The sequence below is a fragment of the Aspergillus saccharolyticus genome (genome assembly GCF_003184585.1).
Source record: "Aspergillus saccharolyticus JOP 1030-1 unplaced genomic scaffold BP01scaffold_32, whole genome shotgun sequence".
Lineage (NCBI taxonomy): Eukaryota > Fungi > Ascomycota > Eurotiomycetes > Eurotiales > Aspergillaceae > Aspergillus > Aspergillus saccharolyticus.
Genome location: NW_020290642.1, coordinates 38,500 through 55,888, shown reverse-complemented (window position 1 = coordinate 55,888; position 17,389 = coordinate 38,500). Strand labels below are relative to the sequence as shown.

Sequence of the window (17,389 nt, the reverse complement as noted above, 5' to 3'; positions counted from 1 at the left end):
GATGCAGATATGCAGGAGGTTGAGAGCGAGGACTTTGTCTCCGTCGGTGAAGGCTCGGAAGCCGAAAGCTATGCCTCCGCACCCTCACACCGAGAGTCTGAGCCAGGCGAAGGTGGCCACGTCGGCGAAGATACCGACCACCCTGCCACGCACAGCGAAGATGAAGTCATGCTGGTCCGGGGAGACACCCCTCGCATCCTGGCCATGAACCGCAACTACCCGGGCCTCCGGAGCAAACTATCCTACTTCGCCCCGCTCGCCACCCTGGTCGACCACTTCAGGGGGCTCGTCGATACGATCTCCACTGTGGCCGACCTCCGACCCGTGATTCGGGCCTCGTCCGGCCGAAAAGACTACATCTTGACCCTGGGGCTGACCGACCCGTCGTTGGCGGGCACCGTGCTCTACGCCCAGATCTTCCGGCCGAACAAGACCGCCCTCCCGACCGTCACCGAAGGCGACGCGATTCTCCTCCGGGACTTCCAGGTCAAGAGCTTCAACCACGCCATGATGCTCGCCAGCGTCGACACCAGCGCCTGGGTCGTGTTCAGCGCCACCGCCGCCGAGGCCCAGATCGCGGGCCCGCCGGTCGAATACGGCGCCGAAGAACAGACCTACGCCACGGATCTGCGCCAATGGTTCCAGGAGACCGGGATGGCGATGGTCGCGGACCATCAGCTGCAGACGTCGATCGAGCGCGAGAGCCGCGGCACCACCCCGCCCAGCGATGCAGGGAGCGTCCACTCCGAGGCGACGGGGGACGGCGAGCCGCGAGAAGCCTCAGGCTCGGTCTCGACGGCTGCGAACAACCCCCGCGGCGGCTCCTCGCGGCGCAGGAAGTCGCACCGTCGCATCACGATCCACGAGCTGCGCGATGGCCGGCGCTACGCCGAGGTGGGCTCGCCCACGAGTCGGGATAGTATCCATGAACTGCGCGATGGTACTGTGTACGCCAACCCTCTCAGTTAGCCCTAGTCCCTTCTTGACTAAAGCGTCTTTTTCCACAGGGGACAGCGATGATATCTGAGGGGGAAGCTTGGAGGAGCAGCGGACTCCGTTTCTGGGCTATCCGTCGGGACGCCTGCTCAATGGGCAGTGTGAGACATACAGTAACATACTTACGCGACATTCCGACATCATACTCGGTGTGCCACACGCCTCGGGGGTGAATGAAATGTTACTTACTACCTTGTATATATAGACTCAGACAACATTTCGCTTCTAGAAAAAAAACACCCCAAAAACCACACAACATGGGAAACAAACCCCGGACCCAGAAAGAAGAAGAATCTAGGCACACATGGTCTTGGCAAGAAATTCTAGTCATCATCTACATCTTGGAACTCTTATCCCCGCCGAGAAGGTCGATGCTGATGGCGGCTCGGATGAGCTGGTTGGCAATGGCCGTGGGTGGCGGCAACCGCAGCCCTCCCTCTTTGTAATCGGGGCCAGGCCCCCCCTCCAGCGCGCTCACCCCGTTCTGGAGGGCCTCCTCCACCTCGGCGACGTCGAACCACTTGGCATCCTCCAGCTCGGGATCATGTTCCAGGTTGATCTTCTCGTGCTCGACGTCGCTGACCTGGGCGATGGCGCCGATCATCAGGTTGGCCGGGTAGGGCCAGGGCTGGGAGGAGTGGATGACGACGCGCGACAGGGTGACGCCCGCCTCCTCCCAGACTTCGCGGCGGACGGCGTCCTCGACCGACTCGGCGGGCTCGATGAACCCGGCCAGCGTGGAGTACCAGTTGGGCGGGAACCGCTTGGACCGGCCGAGCAGGATGCGCCGGGCGTCGGCGGAGATGACGGCCACGATGATGGTGGGATCGGTCCGCGGGAAGGAGAGGTTGGAGATGGTTGTGCGCGTGTTGCACGCCGGCCGCTCCGCCGGCAGGCCCTCGGCCACGCGGGCCTGGTCCGTGGGCGGACACGCGCGCTTCGTCCCCGAGTGCACCGCAATCGTGCGGTGGCCGCAGGTGCCGCAGAAGGTGTTGCGCGTGTTCCAGTCGATCAGCGCGCGGGCTTGGGCGTAGATGGCCGCTACACTCGGGAGTCGAAACAAAAAGTCAGCCATCCGCTGGATAACGCGAACCAGGGGTTTTTCCATCCGGGGAAACGAAAGAAAAAGAGGCAAGGGAAGAGAGGGGAGTGACATACCCTCATTAGCGGGGAAACTCATCACCACCCGCGCCTGCAGAAACTTCAACCCCTTGGCCTCCAACTCCTCCATCACCTTCTTCGACAGCGTCTGCTGCTCCTCCGAGCCTCGAGGCGTGATGTCCAGAGCAAAGTACGGCCGGCCGGCGTAGTTCTTCCAGGCAAGCCGGCCCTCGCCGTCCTCCCCGCCATTTGGTGGTTGCTGCGACGACGACGACGCGGACTCGTCCAACCCCAAAAAGATGGGCGCGGCGACGGTCTTGCGCGAGTCGTACGCCTTGAGGATCTCCTCCTCGGATTTGTCGTAGATGGTGTCTGGCACGAGGGTGCGGATCTCGTCGTAGCGCGCGTAGTAGGGCTCGGCGGGGGCTTTGGTGAGCGGGGCGAGGTCTTTCAGAATGACGAAACGGGTGGAGGGGTGCTTCAGGGCGGCGGACAGGAAGGGGTGGTCGGAGCGCAAGAAAGAGAGGCGGTTCAAGGGGGAGCCTGGAAGTAGTGTTAGTGGCAGGACAGGGAATCAGGTCCCCCCCCCCCCCAGTCCAGTCACTCACTGGAGAAGTAGTTGACGGTTTCTCGTCCGAATTGGCGGGCAAGCATCGTCTCGGCTTGTATATGCGCGGGGTTGGGGATGAGGGAGGCACTGCTGGTCATTGTGGATTGTGGTAGTGAGTTCTCGTGGTGATGAGGTTCATTAATCTAGCCAAAGAGCACAAAGAAAAGAAAAATTCCAGACTTTAGAGAGCATGGGAATTGAAGCTTGTGGCTCCAAAAAAAAGAGGAAAATGGGAGGCATTTGTTCTTCTTCTTCTTTCCTCTTCTCCGATAACGATGGATTAATCAGCGGGCTTCCAAGCCGAGGATTTACGTCTCTGGTAAGATTGATACGAGGTTTCCCGGCAGCAAGAGAAGTGGGTTTGGAATGTAATGTGGTATTACCGATACACTGAGGGGCATCTCTGGGAACACCCCACACACGTGACCTGGCATCAAGTTGACCCAACCGGGGATTCTCCAACTCTTACTTATCGAGTTGATTCCACTACAACCTGTCGTCAATCTCATCCCCTCCAATCGGTCCAATTGCCAGTCGCTGTTCAACAATGGGGCATCTGGTAACTCTTGCAACATGGTACGCCTCCTATTCTTACTGCTGTGGGGTTCGTGCGCATCATGGCTGATGGTTCGTCCACGCAGCTCGCTCAACCAATGGGCTCTCGATTTCGAGGGCAATTGTGAGCGCATCATCGAGAGTATTCGCCAGGCCAAGGCGGCGGGAGCGACCCTGCGAGTCGGCCCCGAGCTGGAGATTACTGGTATAGTAACCCACCTACGCGAGAGACTTCCGTCGCTTGGGCTTGGGTCTGTCCGCTGATTGGAGATGATCAGGATATGGCTGCTTGGATGCGTTTATCGAGGGCGATACGTTCCTGCACTCCTGGGAGATGCTCGCCAAGATCATCGACCATCCTGACTGTCAGGACATTGTGGTGGACGTGGGGTGAGTTTGAGACTCTTGTGGTTGGTGCGACGGGCGGCTGACCAGATGGTAGAATGCCCGTCCGTCACCGCAACGTGCGGTACAACTGCCGGTAAGCTTCCTGCGCCCTCCAGATCCCCCCCCCCCCAAGGGGAGAGACCCTAGGATTCTGACAGCCCTAGTGTGATCTTCTTCAACCGGAAGATTATTTTGATCCGGCCCAAGATGTGGCTGGCCAATGGTGGGACACCCGGAAGCTGCCGCGCGGCTCCAGGCCGATCGCTGACGTGTGTGATATGCAGATGGAAACTACCGTGAGATGAGACATTTTACGCCGTGGCAGCGTCCTCGGGAGATTGAGGACTACTACCTCGAGCAGATTGTTGGCAAGATCACGGGCCAGTACAAGGTACCGTTTGGTGATGCGGTCATTAGCACCCGAGATACGTGTCTGGGGTTGGAGACCTGCGAAGAGCTGTTCACTCCCAATGGGTATGACTTATCCTCCTTGCTGGGTCACACGGGTTGTTGCTGATGTCTGAAGACCCCATATTCCCTATGGTCTGGCTGGTGTGGAGATTATCTCGAACTCGTCCGGAAGTCACCACGAACTCCGGAAGCTCGATACTCGGATCAACCTGATCACGCAGGCCACCAAGTTGGTAGGATAAACACGCAGATTGGGCGTCCCCGGTATGCTAATGGGCAGGCAGAGCGGAGGGATTTACCTGTATGCCAACCAGCAAGGCTGTGACGGGGATCGCCTGTACTACGATGGTTGCGCGATGATTGTCGTCAACGGAAACATCGTGGCCCAAGGGTCCCAATTCTCGCTGAACGACGTCGAAGTTGTCACTGCCACTGTTGACATCGAAGAGGTATTTGTTCTGTTCGCTGCTCTCATGCTACCAGGATGCTGACCCCGCAGGTTCGGACCTACCGTTCCAGCGTGAGTCGTAGCTTGCAGGCCAGCAGACAAACGCCTTTTGTCCGTCTTGATCTGGATTTCAGGTTGTCGCGTACCGGCGAGGAGGCAGATCCCGGGCTTGCCCCGTCGGAGATCCTCGAACCACGATACCATGCGCCGGAGGAAGAGATCGCCCTTGGTCCAGCCTGCTGGCTGTGGGACTACCTGCGCAGAAGCGGTGCAGCAGGATACTTTGTGCCCCTGAGCGGCGGCATTGACAGCTGTGCGACTGCGATCATTGTGCATTCCATGTGCCGAGAGGTTGTCAAAGCCGTGCAGCAGGGCAATGAGCAGGTGATCAAGGACGTGCGACGTCTGTGCGCCGAGCCTGAGGGATCTGCCTGGCTACCGTCCACCAGCCAGGAAGTCTGCAAGTAAGTGATGTTTTCTCATTTCCCCGCGAACAAAAGACGTTAATTCCGTCCTCCAGCCGCATCTTCCACACCAACTACATGGGAACGCAAAACTCCAGCAAGGAGACCCGGGAGCGGGCCAAGACCCTCGCCACGGACATCGGCTCCTACCACATCGACTTCAACTTTGACACCGTCGTGACGGCCATCACGAATCTGTTTACGGTGGTGACCAACTTCCAACCCAAGTTCAAGGTGCATGGAGGCAGTTTCGCGGAGAACCAGGCTTTGCAGAACATCCAGGCCCGCCTGCGAATGGTTCTTGCGTATTTGTTTGCGCAGATGCTTCCGACTGTCCGCCAGCGGCCGGGCGGTGGGGGACTGCTTGTGCTGGGATCATCCAATGTGGACGGTACGTTTTTTCTCTGCTTTTTGTCTCTGTTGACAGGTGAGGCTAATGGATGTGAGACAGAATGGTGTGTATCACAAGATTCCCGGGACGTATTGCTTTCCCAGTGCGATCAATCACTAACAAAACATGACCAGTCTGCGGGGTTACCTCACCAAATACGACGCAAGCAGCGCAGATGTACGTCCCATCCTTTTTTTTTTTTCTTTGATTCTGTATTCATCAATCTCTAAACAAACCCCCACACACGCACAGCTCAACCCCATCGGCTCGATCAGCAAAGTCGACCTCAAGAAATTCATCCACTGGGCGCAAACGGCCTTTTCGCTTCCGATCCTGCACGAGTTTCTGCACGCCACGCCCACCGCCGAGCTGGAGCCCATCACGCAGACCTACGTGCAGTCGGACGAGGCCGACATGGGAGTCACCTACGCCGAGCTGTCGGTGTTCGGCCAGCTGCGCAAGGTGGCCAAGCTGGGGCCGTGGTCCATGTACGAGCGCCTGCTGCACGTCTGGGGCCACGAGCTCAGCCCGCGCGAGGTGTATGAGAAGACCCGCCATTTCTTCTACACCTACAGCATCAATCGGCACAAGATGACCGTGCTCACGCCGAGTTACCACGCCGAGGGCTACTCGCCGGAGGATAATCGGCATGATTTGCGGCAGTTTCTTTGTACGTTGCCCCTTGCCCGTTGCCCGTTGCCCGTTGCCCCTTCTTTCTTTCGGCCCTAATGTGGGTTGTGATGATGACTGGGATCGGGGCTGATGATTGATCGTACGTATAGATCCCCCTTTCACATGGGCATATAAGAAAATGGAGGAGAGCGTCAAGTACTGGGAAGAAAAGGGGTGGACGACGGGCAAGGCGCAGAAGAAGAGCGTCAAGGCGGATTGATTTGTTTTTGATACATGGGCGTGGGACCTTGTATTTTGCTGCTTGAGCAGCGAGGTGTAGACGTACTGACTACTAAGATGATATGTGAGACTAGATGCGTTGCTTTTCATCTACATGTCATAAGAAATGGGAAGACGGGATCTGGTCAATACAGGGTTGACACGCTTTGCAGCAAGAATTATCTGAAGCATAGCATCAGCACACACCATATTGTGAAACACAACCTTGTTCCATTCAAGGGTGTCATGATTTTCAAGAAAAAAAAAAAGAAAAGAAAAAGAACTTCTTCAGAAGACAAGAGGAAGAAAGAAAACTCATTCATGATCAACATTTTTGAGCCGACACTCATTCACATCCCCACCCGCCAACTGCCGAGATGAAGGATAAAGAATGTGCCATGATAGTATAATAGTACAAAAAGAATAAGGACGCTAAGACTGTGACAAAAAGAAAAAAAAAAGATTGGGAATAATGCACTTGTACAAACGGAACCCAAGAAAGGATCAAGGCTGCAGAAATGATTCATTCATTCTGATTATCCCTTCCAGAACCAGCCATCCTTGTTCTGGCCGGATTCATCCGAGGGTTGATTCTGCTCGCCCTGGACCATCGGCCGAGGTTTCACAACGTCGACCGACTCGTTGGTTTCTTCGCGACCGTCAGAGAAGCGCTGGGTGCGGACGGTCTTGGTTTGGATGGAGCCGTCGGAGAGGCGGATGCGTTCGGTTCGGGTTTGGGTGGAGATTACGTACGGTTTGTTGACTGTAGTTGATTCAAGGGAAGCGGAAGGGGTCTCCGAGGACACGGCCGGGTCTTCAGTCTGCGGAAGGGCGGACTCGGCGCCCGGGGCCTGTCGCTGCTGCGGTGGATAGAAGTCGCCATCTTCATCGCGCATGATACGCAACGGCCACTCGCTCAAGCGGCGACGGTCATCGAGCAAGAAGCGCAGCACGGGACTCTCGTGAACCTCGCGGGCGAATTCCCGCTCCCGGGCTTGAAGGTCGTCCAGGAACCGGTCGTACAGATCCTGATCCGTGAGAATGTCCGTCTCACTCTGAGCGAAGCCTTCTGCGTCGGTCGACTGCGCCTTCAATGCGTCTCGCAGGTCGGAGCTATCGAAGGTAATGGTCGACCACGGCTGATTGTCCGTGCCCGCCGAGACAAACTTCCACCGATCGCCCAGACTACCCCTCTTCACCAATCCCTGCAACCAATCTTGGCCGGACTCCCTGGCCACTACTGCCTTGTCGTCCCGCTCCAGCATGGGCTTCCCGTTCTCCAACCGCAGGAGATCCTCAAACGCCTCGCGCCACCGCGGCTCGGTGGGATCTGAGTCTCCTTCTTCCTCCGAGGCGAGACTCAGTGTAGACATCAGGGACGAGAACACGCCGCGGTCGCGATGGGCGTGACGGTACTGGGCCTGGCGTTCCAGGTGGAGGGGCGAGTAGGGGCTGAACATGAGGTAGGGTACGGGCCAGGCGGGGGAGGCGTCGCTGACGAGGTTGTGGAAGATCGGACGGTGGAAAGGTTGGAAAACCCGCGAAGGGAAGTGGTCATCGAGCCAGAATCGATCGAAGAAGGAATTGGAGAAAAAGTCGGGGTCGCTGCGGTAATTGCGCGGATGGAAGTGGTGGTGATGGTGGGCGCTATTGTTGTAACTCCCGTCGCTGGGATTCCGAGCTTGGGAGGTGTGGGTTGGATCTTCCAAGTTATTGTTGCTGCTGGTGCTGTTGCTGTCTTTGCCGTCTTGCGCCGCTCGCTGGCGATAATGGACATCATCATCGATAATGGACCAGCGCTCAGAGGGAGGCGTGAAGGAGGAAGGGAGGCCAGTCACGGACTGCAGCACAGAGGAGATGTGTTCGTCGGCGAAGCGGCGGATGGCGACGAACGGGTTGTCATCTTCGGGCCAGCCGTGATAATGATGGTGGTGGTGATGGTAGTTCTGGGGGTTGGAGGAGGAGGAGGAGTCTGGATGATAGTTTTGCTTGTCGTCCCCAGTCATATTGTTGAAGTGGTTGAAGCGTTGGAAGCCAAAGGTTGCGAGGAAGAAGAGCAAGAGAGAGTGAAAGCTGAAGAATGGCGAATGGGCGGATGGCGGACGGGATTTAAAATGAAGGCGGGCGGGCGCCTCGAGGCATTTGTTGGGGCGATCGCCCCACTTGGTTCGACCCCCGGCGGATCCTTCTTCAATCTTCTAGAGTATATTCTTCGTTACTACTCCGTATACTGTAGTAGATTTTATCACATACAAAGATAACCCCAGACCTTCACCCCCTTGGCAACCTGCAGGAGAACCTCCCTCCAAACGCGAACCTATGATCGTCTCAACCGTCCATCCCGTGATTCTGCAGAACTCTTGACTCTTACTGAACAAGCACAGCGTGCAGCCTATAACACTGACCCCAGTTCCGGGATATCAATTCGTAGCTTATGATGAAGAACGACGAGTGGTCCAGTCAGCGACAGTTCCTACTCGAGCTGCCTCGCCTTGTCCAGCCCGCGGCGAATGATCCATTGTAGAGGTCATGCCAAGTCCCAGAAGTTCCAGCTTGAACCGGTCGGGTTGTTTCTGGAAGAAATCGCGATATCCTCGTCGTCGGCTAAGCGTCCAATAATGTTCCCCGCGAGGATCAGATGATCGGCACCAGTAAGGATATCATACGATGGATGGATACTGCCGGTTGATTTTCAGGCGAAGATCCGAGACAACTGGAAAGGACACCTCGAAGACGATTTAGTGAAGACGGACTGTAGCCTAAGATGGCCACCTCCCATGCGTTAAGAAAACTCGTTAAGAAAACTATTCAATTGTAGAAGCTGGAGTGGCTGGATGAACCAAAGCCACGTGACACCACTTGTGCCAGGCTCTCCCCAACAAGCGATTCAACAAGTCAGTTGATGCTGCTACTGCTACTTATTATTGACTCGATGACCACGAATGCATGCGCTTCACAATTTAATATACCCCACCCCTAATCAACACACACACCATCGCATTCTCCTATAGCTTGGTTCGTCCCTCGAACTCGCGCCAGGCTTGGTCAAACCCGGTGGATCGGACCCACATGGCTTGATCGAGGTTGGACGTTGAGTCCATGGCTACAGTGGATCCCGTTAGCTCCAATCTGTCAGATGGCAACGGCGAAGAGAATGACCTACCCATATTGGCAATCCGCAGCCACATATCCCCGGTGATCGGCCACTTGTGCTGATTCTCGAACGGACGACACGCCCGTTCCCCGTTCGCTAGAGCACGGACCAGCTTCACCAGGTGGCCGTCATCTTCCACCTGCTGGGTGCAGTAGGCGAAGATCTCTTCCCAGCTATGTGCGGTTGGGTAGGTCCGGAGCTCGTCGAGGTAGAGGTCCGGCGTGCCGCGCGAGATGTAGAGCATAAGGTCCAGCCGGCCCTTCCATTCCAGCAGACGCAGCTTGGTTCTGGTATCCAGGAAAGGAAGGGCGATGATCTTGGAGAAGAAGATGGACGAATTGAGGCTGTGGAGGAAGAAGAAATCGAACTTGATCTGCTTGGAGGGGCGTTGGGCGGCGCTAGTATAGTACACTATCGCCAGCACCAGAGCAATCAGTCTGAGCGTCTTGATCGAATCCATCTGATGTGAGCAAGACCAGGCCCGAAATAACTCACCGACCGTATTGATCATCTCCGCGACCTTCTCCTCCAATTGTTCAGCCGAGACCGTATACTCGGCCGCATACTTGAGCATCTCCTCTCCCGCGCGGGCCAACACGCCATCGCGCATCTTATTCCCATCCTCCCAGTGGGCCGACCGCGCCAGCTTCTCGTCCCGGCGCATCTCCTCTAGAATCTCCAACATACTCTTCTCCCCACGGTGACCCACCCCGCCCGCGCGCTCCTCGGCCGGCCAGAAGAACCGGGGGCCCGTCCAGTCCTCATGCACGGCGGTCTGGGCCAACGCCTCGGCGACAATCGCCGGTTGTTCAAACTCAATTCCGAACCCGAAATGAATAAAAGGATGAACGAGGCCTGCACATCAGTCAGCATAACCCAAAAGATAGAGGGAGAGGGAGAAGCTGACCCCCAAACAACCGCCCCAACATCTCCTTGGCTACTTGATCATCTCCATTCTTGAACAGATACTCCTTCAGCACCCCCTCCACCCCTACCTGCTCAATCTCCCGCTGGAAGAAACTCAGGAAATTGGAGTACTGCTTCCCCTTGCCCAACAACTCCAAGAACCGGCTGGGATCCGAGAGCGAGGCCACGACCGCCTCGTCGACGGGGATTGCCTTGCGTTGGTAGGCTTTATCCCGCTCGTAGGCCGCGCGGATCTCATCCGCCGACGCACCGAGGGCGTACATGCTCAAGATATGATGGACGATGTGATCTAGATTTGGTGGTTAGCATTGTGTCAAAGCGTGATTCAAACGTGTAACAGCGGACACAAGGATAAGATGAACGATGGGTTCTTAAATTCGAATAGGGGGGACAGGAACATACTATGAAACCCAGACTCGTTAAAGATAACATGGTGCTTCTCCAGATCCTCCTGCAAGACCTCACTCGCCATGCGCGCCGAGGCCTCCGTGATCCCCACTGATGCAGTCTTCGAGTCTGCAGCAGCAGCAGCAGCAGCAGCAGGAACGGAGAAGATCCCAGTGTGCTCCCCAGGAACGAGATGAACACTCCGGGCAGTAGCAGTAGCAGCCATCGTCGCAGCTATTCGTAGTCGATCTGTCGCCAACCGAGCAAGAGGTTTTGTGCTGCGGCTTGTTGTATGATATCTGGTGCTGCTAGTATATAGTCGCGTTGAACTCTCCGTCCGTATCCTTGTTACCAATGAAGAACTCCCAATTCCCGATCTGCACTCCCTGCGCAACACCAGCAAGGGTGAAAGAGACAACCCCACTCGACTCTGATACTTATACACGAACTCGCCCCAGCACCCAATCCGTGCAATAGTCATCCGGTCCATCTAGACCCCTCCGAGTCGCCCCTCCCAATCCCTGTGCTTGGAATTAGAAATCCCCAGAGTCTGGACGGCCACCACCACTTCTTACCTCAGCGCCCAAAAATAAATGCCTTGGGGGGGTGGGTAGGTAGGTAGGTAGGTACTGCACAGTAAGTAAGCTGCAAGCCTAGCGGATCGGTCTAACGCGCATAAAACCGGAGGAAATGATAATCCCCCACCTACCTAGTACTCGTGACTAGTCATATTTGGAGAATAACTTCAATCAAATTCAAGCGAACCGGAGCTTCCGTCGGGGAAACGTCATCTTGCCGGGGTAAACGCCCAGTGCCCAATAAGAAAGCTTTGTTTTGCCATAGCTTACCTTTTGGCGAACGAGCTGACCCCCGGAAAACGAGGGGTGACAATGGAAAGTGAACGTCTAGCTGGGTCGAATTAGTGATGCTTACAAACAATGATCGGGGTTCGGGTTTGGGGTAGCGATGCCGATTCCAGTGATTACAGTGATTACAGTACAACGGGTGGGAGATGCTGGGTTGCAGTAGGTGGTTGTATGGAGAGAAGGGGAAGGAAGTGAGTCTATGATGGGGAATCACATAGCTGAGGAAATTATGTATGTATGTGAGGAAAATTTACCCACAGATATCTTCATACTACTGGAGGAAAGCTGAGATTGGGTCCGAGCCATACTTGGATTGCCCTCCGGTGGGGTTAGATTCTTCATATTGAACCCTCACTACTCCGTACTCGGTAACTACTAGCAGGCTGATAGCGTAGTGGGGAACGCGCTGCGTAGATCGGAGGGGAGAAAGCCTGACGCAGGTTGAAGAAAAACTGGTAGAAAACCCGGGTTCAAAGCACTGCACAATTGAAAGAGTGGCTAGAACCTTACGCCGGCAGTGTACACCTTTTTATGCTTTCCAAATGTTGGTCATGATCTCAACTTGCATTCTGCCAGGAAACTATCGCCAGACTATAGCAGTCGGGAAACTCGAACAGCTAACGCATAAAGTCCTCCAGTTCCTTCTTCCGTTTCAACCGCTCCCGTTCCATCTTCCGGAACAGCGGATGGTGACCCGCCTTATCCTTGAGCTGCTTATTCCGGCTCCTGTTGTACTCGATGTAGGCCATGTCCTCGCCACCCGCCAACCCACTGAGGGTCGCAGCGCTGCGCTTGACCGCCCCCTTGCGAGCCCGGGCGCCGCCCGAGCGCTCGGAGAACAGGTCGTCGTTGACGTGTTCGACTTCCGCAGAGGTCTCGTTCTGCAGCATCACCTCCTGCAACAACTCGCGGCGCTCGGCGGGGGTCGCGTAGGCAAGCCCTTCCAGGTTCTCGATACCTTGCAGATGAGTAATGACCTTGAAGGCATAGCCCTGGTCGACCAGGAAGGCTTGTCGTTTCGAAGAATAGAACATCTCGTCCGTGTCTTTCGACACCAACGAGTAGAAGAACGCGTTGAAGCCCTCGTCGTTACGACGCTTGGCCCGGAGAATGCGGCCAAGCCGTTGCGCCTCCTGACGACGCGACCCATAATGCGACGAAATCTGGATCAGGCACGTAGCTTCCGGCAGATCAAGAGACGTATCGCCAATCTTGGACAGGAAGATCGTATTGACCTGCTCGTTGTGTTGGAAATTCTCGAGAATCCGCATGCGCTCATTCTGGGGGGTGCCCCCGTAGATATAGGCCTTGTTCAGCTTGAGCGCATACCGCTCGAGAGCGTAGACGTTGTCCGAGAAGACAATCACCTTGTCACCGCGCTTCTCGTGGTAGTCAATCAGGAACTGACACGCCTGGAATTTGCGAGGGTTCATGATGTAGAGGAGAGCGGCTTTGCGAGACTTCTCCCGCATGTACTCCGAATAGAACTCGGTTGTCATCGGGCACCACACTTCAGCGCATTGCACCTTGGCAATGTGCCCTTGCTCAGCCAGCTCCATCCAGTTGGCTTCGTACAGCTTGGGCCCAATCAGGAAGTTCAGATCCTTGATCTTGTCATCCTCACGCAGTAGGGTAGCCGTCAATCCAAGCTTGCTCTGACAAGCGATGGCGGATGTGACCTTCCGGAACATGGATGCAGGGACGACGTGCACCTCGTCAAGAATCATCAACCCCCATTCGCGCCCCTGGATCCAGTCCATCATCTTTTGCGCATCGTGGGATCGCGCCCGCGTCTGAGATACCATGGAGTACGTGGAAACAATGATACCGGTCGATCGGCGGAATTTCTCCTTGTTGTCCGAGGTAAAAACGGCGATGTCGCCCGGGTCGATGTTAGACCACCGCAGGAATTCGTTTCTCCATTGCACGACGGACATGGAACTGGTACACAGGATGATGGTGCCCTTTTTGATCGTGCACGCTGCCGTGATACCCACCAATGTCTTACCGGCACCACAGGGCAGGACGATGATTCCACTCTTGGCACGTCCATTACCAAACATCTTACTCAAGCTCTTCTCCTGGTAACTTCGAATGCGTGCATTGGGTTTCAGGTCGATATCGAGGGTAGGGTTGATCTCGTCATTCCGAAAATCGTACTCTTCCAATGCCGGACAGCCCATGGCCTGACAGCGCGCCTTGACAGGTTCAACAGCTTCGTTGGGGATTTCAAAACTGTGCACCTGCGCTTGTTCCTCATCGTCGTCATCATCACGGATAGCGAGAAGAATATCGTCCTCGCGTCGAGCCTCTGCTGCTGTCTCCTCGGCCGGCTTCTGGTCCGTGGTCTGCTTCACGCCTGCAGCGTCCTTGGTACCGGGGATAACCAAGCCGCCCATCTTCGGCGCCGCCTGCTGAATGATGCCTTCCGACCCTTGCAAGCGCTGCGGCCCGATCACCTCATCTTGCAGCAGCATCTGCAGCATCGCCGGGTCGGTACTTTCCACGAAGAACCGGTTATGTTTCAGCACCACCTTGATCTTGCCATACGACTTGGTGAAATCGATAATGAACGACTTAATGGTCTCGGGGAGCGGCGTCTTCGACAGTCGATCGAGGAAGTTGATGATATCCTGCGGCTGCAATCCGACCGACACCGCAGCATATAGACTGTTTCCGGTCAACCGATACTCGTGCAGATGCGTCGGCCGGGAGAGCGGTTCGGCGATGGTGGTCAGGAAGTCTTGGGCCTGGGGAGCGAGCGGGGAGAAACTCTCCAGGGTGATGGTGCCTTTGAGTGGATCGATCCAGAGGGGTCGGTTCGCATGGTCCGGCTTCAATGCCAGGGACGAGAAGTCCTTGTATCCGAAATTGGGGTCCTGCCTCTGAATGGCGGTGTCGCCCTTTTTGCTGAAAGACTCCAAGTTGAAATTCTCCACGACATCTGTGACAACCGCCAAGGTGTATTTTGTCAGTGACGATTTCGTTTCTGCAACGGTCTCCGCAACCGTCGCCGTCTGATATCCCGTCTTTCTCTCTTACGCGTACCTTTCAGGTTATCTTCCTTGACGTCCTCCTCATAGTCTGAGTACTCATCGCCGCTACTGATGTCGGGCACGGGAGTGGCGCGTTTCGAGGCTCGACTAGACCGACCACCTATAGAGTTAGAATAACAGGCTCTGACGAAACGCCGCCGTGCGCGGGGAGCTGGGCATGCATACTATCTAAAGCTTTGCGTTTGAGCGGCGGCATGATGTGCAAGAACTTCCAGGAAAGGATTCCTGGTTATATGAGCTCTATAGATTCTATACGGTTGGCGCAGCGGATCCGCGCGGTGGCGGAAAGAAGGTCTCAAGTATCGATTGCTCCGGACAAGGCTACCGGCGCCTTTAGTGAGCCGTTCAAATGAGGATGACCATATTCCGATCAGACAAAAAAAAGCACCTACCAGCTTTTGTCTAAGTTACTGCTGGTATATAAAGCGGTGGTCGGAGAGGGGACAGAAGATTAAAGAGCGAGGAGGAGGAGGAGGCGCAGGAGGAGGATATGAAAGAATGACTCGGGATGGAGGACTGCGGACCGAAGAGGCGAGGCGAGGCGAGGCGAGGCCCCGGCCTGGATAAGAGTAGTTGTTCAGCCTGAGGCAGCAATGGAGATTGCTCAGCTCAGCCTGAGCCTTCCATCCACTGCCGGCGATTGGTCACCGCTTCGGCCGAAAGGCCTTCGGCAGTGATTGACGTAGTTTCACGATCTCACTTTCAACCTTCAATTCTTCTTATCTTCAGATCCCTTGCAATTGACACACTGCGCGGGAAGAAGTGGTCAAGGCATTTTCAAGATGAACACAGTATGTGCTGGGAGTTTCTCATAGTGTTCAAGGTTCAGACCTCGCTGACCTTTACCTCTGCTCAACACCTAGATCAAATCCACCTGGTAAGGTGCAGCCCATGACACAAAGCGCGCCTCGCCCACTTCAACCGCACACATCAACACACCTATACCCCCCGACCCTAGACTATGCGCCTCCAACTAACACGAATTGGATCAACAGGATCGGATGGGGTACCCTCTGCGTCGGTAAGCAGACCCTCTTCCTCACAATTCCCAACCCACAAATCCATTCACCCAAAAAAATACTAACACGAACAAATCCCCCCAAAGCTGGCGGCGGAGCCTACTACTTTGCTAAAAAGTCCATCAACGCCGATCGCCAATCCCGGTTCGAGAGCGAAATGAAACGCAAAGCGCAGCTGGCTGCCATGGAAGCGGAACACCGACGCCAGACGACCGCCTCGCTCACCAACCCCGCCGTGCCCGTCCCCGTCGTCGCCGCCGCCTCGGAAGACCCGAGTTGGAAGCGCGCTGCCCAGCTGGCCCGGTCGCAGAACGCCGCCGACGATGTCGCCTCGCCCAGCGCCGAGGCCAGTCACGACCCGGCCGCGACCCGCCACGAGCCCGAGACCGAGGCCGACCGCGTGCTGGAGAAGGGGAAGTACGAGGCCGCGCAGCCGTTCCGGCCGCCTAAGGGGAACCGGCTGTGAGCGGGGGAAGGAAGGTATCTGTTGAGTTAGAGGGAGGACAGGCTATATAACGAGAGGAAAGGTGGGCTGAGGGAAGAATGCGGGTTGGAGGCAAAAAAGTGTGACATGTTTCGTTGTACCATAATCTGATTGTGTATAGGCATGCTCTCTCCAGAAGAGCGTTGGCTGGGTGTCTTGCATTCGGTAGTAGGTAGCATGTCTTGGCTCGTGGGGAAGTTTTGACTCCCCGTGCCCTACTTGATCTATTCATGCCTTGGATCTAGGGAAAATCCGGGGAATGCGAGATTCAGAGTTACCCTGATCGGCTTTACTTCTGATTTCAGACTGAATCGATGAATCAAATCTAGGATCTCCATCGGTTTAGCGCCGGGGACGTCTATTTTTTGGTAGCAGATTGAACTTCTGGTAAACAGCTATCTCATAGTCATAATCATCATTACCCACTACCCAGGTTATTCCACCTCAAGTAGCGGTAGGTAGGAAAGCGAGACCGCGGGGAAACGAAAATGAAATCGCCCTGACGGCATCATGTCCTGGAACCAGTCCTGGAGTTTCCCCCTCAAGCAAGAATCTCACCAGGTGCCAACAAAAGAAATTATTAAAGTTGTAAGCCAAATGCCAGACAGCTCCCGTCCCCCTGAAAATCCATGTGGGGTTTTCGTTGATGCAATTTCCTCGAAATGTGTCGTTTGGAAAGATGGAAAAAACAGAAAAAAAAAAGAAAAGAAAAAAAAGTGTATGCCAGCACCGATACGCCGGAATAGGCCAAGAAGAGACGAAAATTTCGGCAATCCGACAGTGTGGGAAAATCGAAGGATGGCGTGATAACATGAAAGAGGTGATCCCTCAGCATGCAAGTATGGCCCCACTCGTGGGCTTATTTCCGAACGGATAGAACCGCTTTAGCGGGCGTGGAAGCAGAGTGGGGGGTGTGGCCTGATAGAAAGTACACATCCATTAGTCGAGGTCGCAATGGTAAAGGTAACACACCGCCAGAGAGGGGACTCACTTATTGTGGTTGGGATAGCCCTTGCTCTTTTCCCGAGAGCTCTCCAGCGCAGGAGGTACAAAAGGAAGAACAACGGCGGAGAAGAGACAGGAGCTGGTGATGAAGCGGGAGGTGCGAGTGTCGGGCCGCGGACGGTGCACAGAGAAATGGCGGATGGTTGGGCGAGCGATTTGAATAGCAATCATTGTGATGGTGGTATTGCGAAGCAGGTGGCTTAGTATGTAGGATCGATGCGATGCAATGCGATGCGA

General features: G+C 55.5%; 9 protein-coding genes across 9 annotated transcripts; 3 read left to right on the top strand and 6 right to left on the bottom strand.

Moving 5' to 3' along the window:
• Window positions 1–510: 510 nt before the first annotated feature.
• On the top strand, window positions 511–969 carry BP01DRAFT_302624 (uncharacterized protein; the record flags this gene model as incomplete). Its single annotated transcript, XM_025572082.1, has 1 exon — window positions 511–969. The coding sequence occupies one exon, from the start codon at window positions 511–513 to the stop codon at window positions 967–969; it is 459 nt and encodes a 152-aa protein (XP_025428686.1).
• Window positions 970–1,189: 220 nt separating this feature from the next.
• On the bottom strand, window positions 1,190–2,788 carry BP01DRAFT_359167 (NAD(+) diphosphatase). Its single transcript, XM_025575613.1, has 2 exons — window positions 2,706–2,788; window positions 1,190–2,640 (listed from the first exon to the last, which is right to left on the bottom strand). Exons 1-2 carry the CDS (start codon window positions 2,749–2,751, stop codon window positions 1,331–1,333), a joined length of 1,356 nt encoding a protein of 451 aa, XP_025428685.1. The 5' UTR covers window positions 2,752–2,788; the 3' UTR covers window positions 1,190–1,330.
• A 411-nt stretch (window positions 2,789–3,199) lies between these two features.
• Window positions 3,200–6,194, top strand: BP01DRAFT_359165 (glutamine-dependent NAD(+) synthetase). Its single transcript, XM_025575612.1, has 13 exons — window positions 3,200–3,283; window positions 3,349–3,467; window positions 3,541–3,652; window positions 3,705–3,743; window positions 3,814–3,872; window positions 3,934–4,123; window positions 4,176–4,293; window positions 4,345–4,509; window positions 4,560–4,972; window positions 5,029–5,363; window positions 5,408–5,411; window positions 5,498–5,540; window positions 5,616–6,194. Exons 1-13 carry the CDS (start codon window positions 3,255–3,257, stop codon window positions 6,090–6,092), a joined length of 2,103 nt encoding a protein of 700 aa, XP_025428684.1. The 5' UTR covers window positions 3,200–3,254; the 3' UTR covers window positions 6,093–6,194.
• A 596-nt stretch (window positions 6,195–6,790) lies between these two features.
• BP01DRAFT_375968 (uncharacterized protein) lies at window positions 6,791–8,773 on the bottom strand (the record flags this gene model as incomplete). Its single annotated transcript, XM_025576921.1, has 2 exons — window positions 6,791–8,200; window positions 8,732–8,773. 2 exons carry the CDS (start codon window positions 8,771–8,773, stop codon window positions 6,791–6,793), a joined length of 1,452 nt encoding a protein of 483 aa, XP_025428683.1.
• A 486-nt stretch (window positions 8,774–9,259) lies between these two features.
• On the bottom strand, window positions 9,260–10,948 carry BP01DRAFT_302682 (questin oxidase family protein; the record flags this gene model as incomplete). The annotated part of the gene is made up of 5 exons (XM_025572085.1): window positions 9,260–9,357; window positions 9,418–9,819; window positions 9,904–10,263; window positions 10,316–10,624; window positions 10,738–10,948. The coding sequence occupies 5 exons, from the start codon at window positions 10,946–10,948 to the stop codon at window positions 9,260–9,262; spliced, it is 1,380 nt and encodes a 459-aa protein (XP_025428682.1).
• Window positions 10,949–12,074: 1,126 nt separating this feature from the next.
• BP01DRAFT_359161 (TFIIH/NER complex ATPase/helicase subunit SSL2) lies at window positions 12,075–15,161 on the bottom strand. The gene is made up of 3 exons (XM_025575611.1): window positions 14,810–15,161; window positions 14,637–14,744; window positions 12,075–14,532 (listed from the first exon to the last, which is right to left on the bottom strand). The coding sequence occupies exons 1-3, from the start codon at window positions 14,838–14,840 to the stop codon at window positions 12,206–12,208; spliced, it is 2,466 nt and encodes an 821-aa protein (XP_025428681.1). The 5' UTR covers window positions 14,841–15,161; the 3' UTR covers window positions 12,075–12,205.
• A 572-nt stretch (window positions 15,162–15,733) lies between these two features.
• BP01DRAFT_263160 (uncharacterized protein) lies at window positions 15,734–16,129 on the top strand (the record flags this gene model as incomplete). The annotated part of the gene is made up of 1 exon (XM_025571325.1): window positions 15,734–16,129. A coding segment is annotated over one exon (396 nt), but the record flags the coding sequence as incomplete, so codon positions are not given.
• A 231-nt stretch (window positions 16,130–16,360) lies between these two features.
• BP01DRAFT_127465 (uncharacterized protein) lies at window positions 16,361–17,047 on the bottom strand. Its single transcript, XM_025570451.1, has one exon. The coding sequence runs from the start codon at window positions 16,958–16,960 to the stop codon at window positions 16,592–16,594; it is 369 nt and encodes a 122-aa protein (XP_025428679.1). The 5' UTR covers window positions 16,961–17,047; the 3' UTR covers window positions 16,361–16,591.
• BP01DRAFT_359159 (uncharacterized protein) lies at window positions 16,902–17,332 on the bottom strand. The gene is made up of 2 exons (XM_025575610.1): window positions 17,139–17,332; window positions 16,902–17,065 (listed from the first exon to the last, which is right to left on the bottom strand). The coding sequence occupies exons 1-2, from the start codon at window positions 17,321–17,323 to the stop codon at window positions 17,032–17,034; spliced, it is 219 nt and encodes a 72-aa protein (XP_025428678.1). The 5' UTR covers window positions 17,324–17,332; the 3' UTR covers window positions 16,902–17,031.
• Window positions 17,333–17,389: the final 57 nt, after the last annotated feature.

Bases quoted from the DNA above. Each gene is read 5' to 3' on its own strand.
- BP01DRAFT_359161 (XM_025575611.1), bottom strand. From the start codon at position 14,840: ATGCCGCCGCTCAAACGCAAAGCTTTAGATA. The intron at 14,745-14,809 runs GTATGCATGCCC...CTAACTCTATAG, and splicing joins CAAACGCAAAGCTTTAGATA to GTGGTCGGTCTAGTCGAGCC. The intron at 14,533-14,636 runs GTACGCGTAAGA...CGGTTGTCACAG, and splicing joins CAAGGAAGATAACCTGAAAG to ATGTCGTGGAGAATTTCAAC.
- BP01DRAFT_359165 (XM_025575612.1), top strand. From the start codon at position 3,255: ATGGGGCATCTGGTAACTCTTGCAACATG. The intron at 3,653-3,704 runs GTGAGTTTGAGA...ACCAGATGGTAG, and splicing joins GACATTGTGGTGGACGTGGG to AATGCCCGTCCGTCACCGCA. The intron at 4,294-4,344 runs GTAGGATAAACA...ATGGGCAGGCAG, and splicing joins TCACGCAGGCCACCAAGTTG to AGCGGAGGGATTTACCTGTA.
- BP01DRAFT_359167 (XM_025575613.1), bottom strand. From the start codon at position 2,751: ATGCTTGCCCGCCAATTCGGACGAGAAACCGTCAACTACTTCTCCA. The intron at 2,641-2,705 runs GTGAGTGACTGG...CACTACTTCCAG, and splicing joins AACCGTCAACTACTTCTCCA to GCTCCCCCTTGAACCGCCTC.
- BP01DRAFT_127465 (XM_025570451.1), bottom strand. From the start codon at position 16,960: ATGTTATCACGCCATCCTTCGATTTTCCCACACTGTCGGATTGCCGAA.
- BP01DRAFT_359159 (XM_025575610.1), bottom strand. From the start codon at position 17,323: ATGATTGCTATTCAAATCGCTCGCCCAACCATCCGCCATTTCTCTGTG. The intron at 17,066-17,138 runs GTGAGTCCCCTC...ACTTTCTATCAG, and splicing joins GGCTATCCCAACCACAATAA to GCCACACCCCCCACTCTGCT.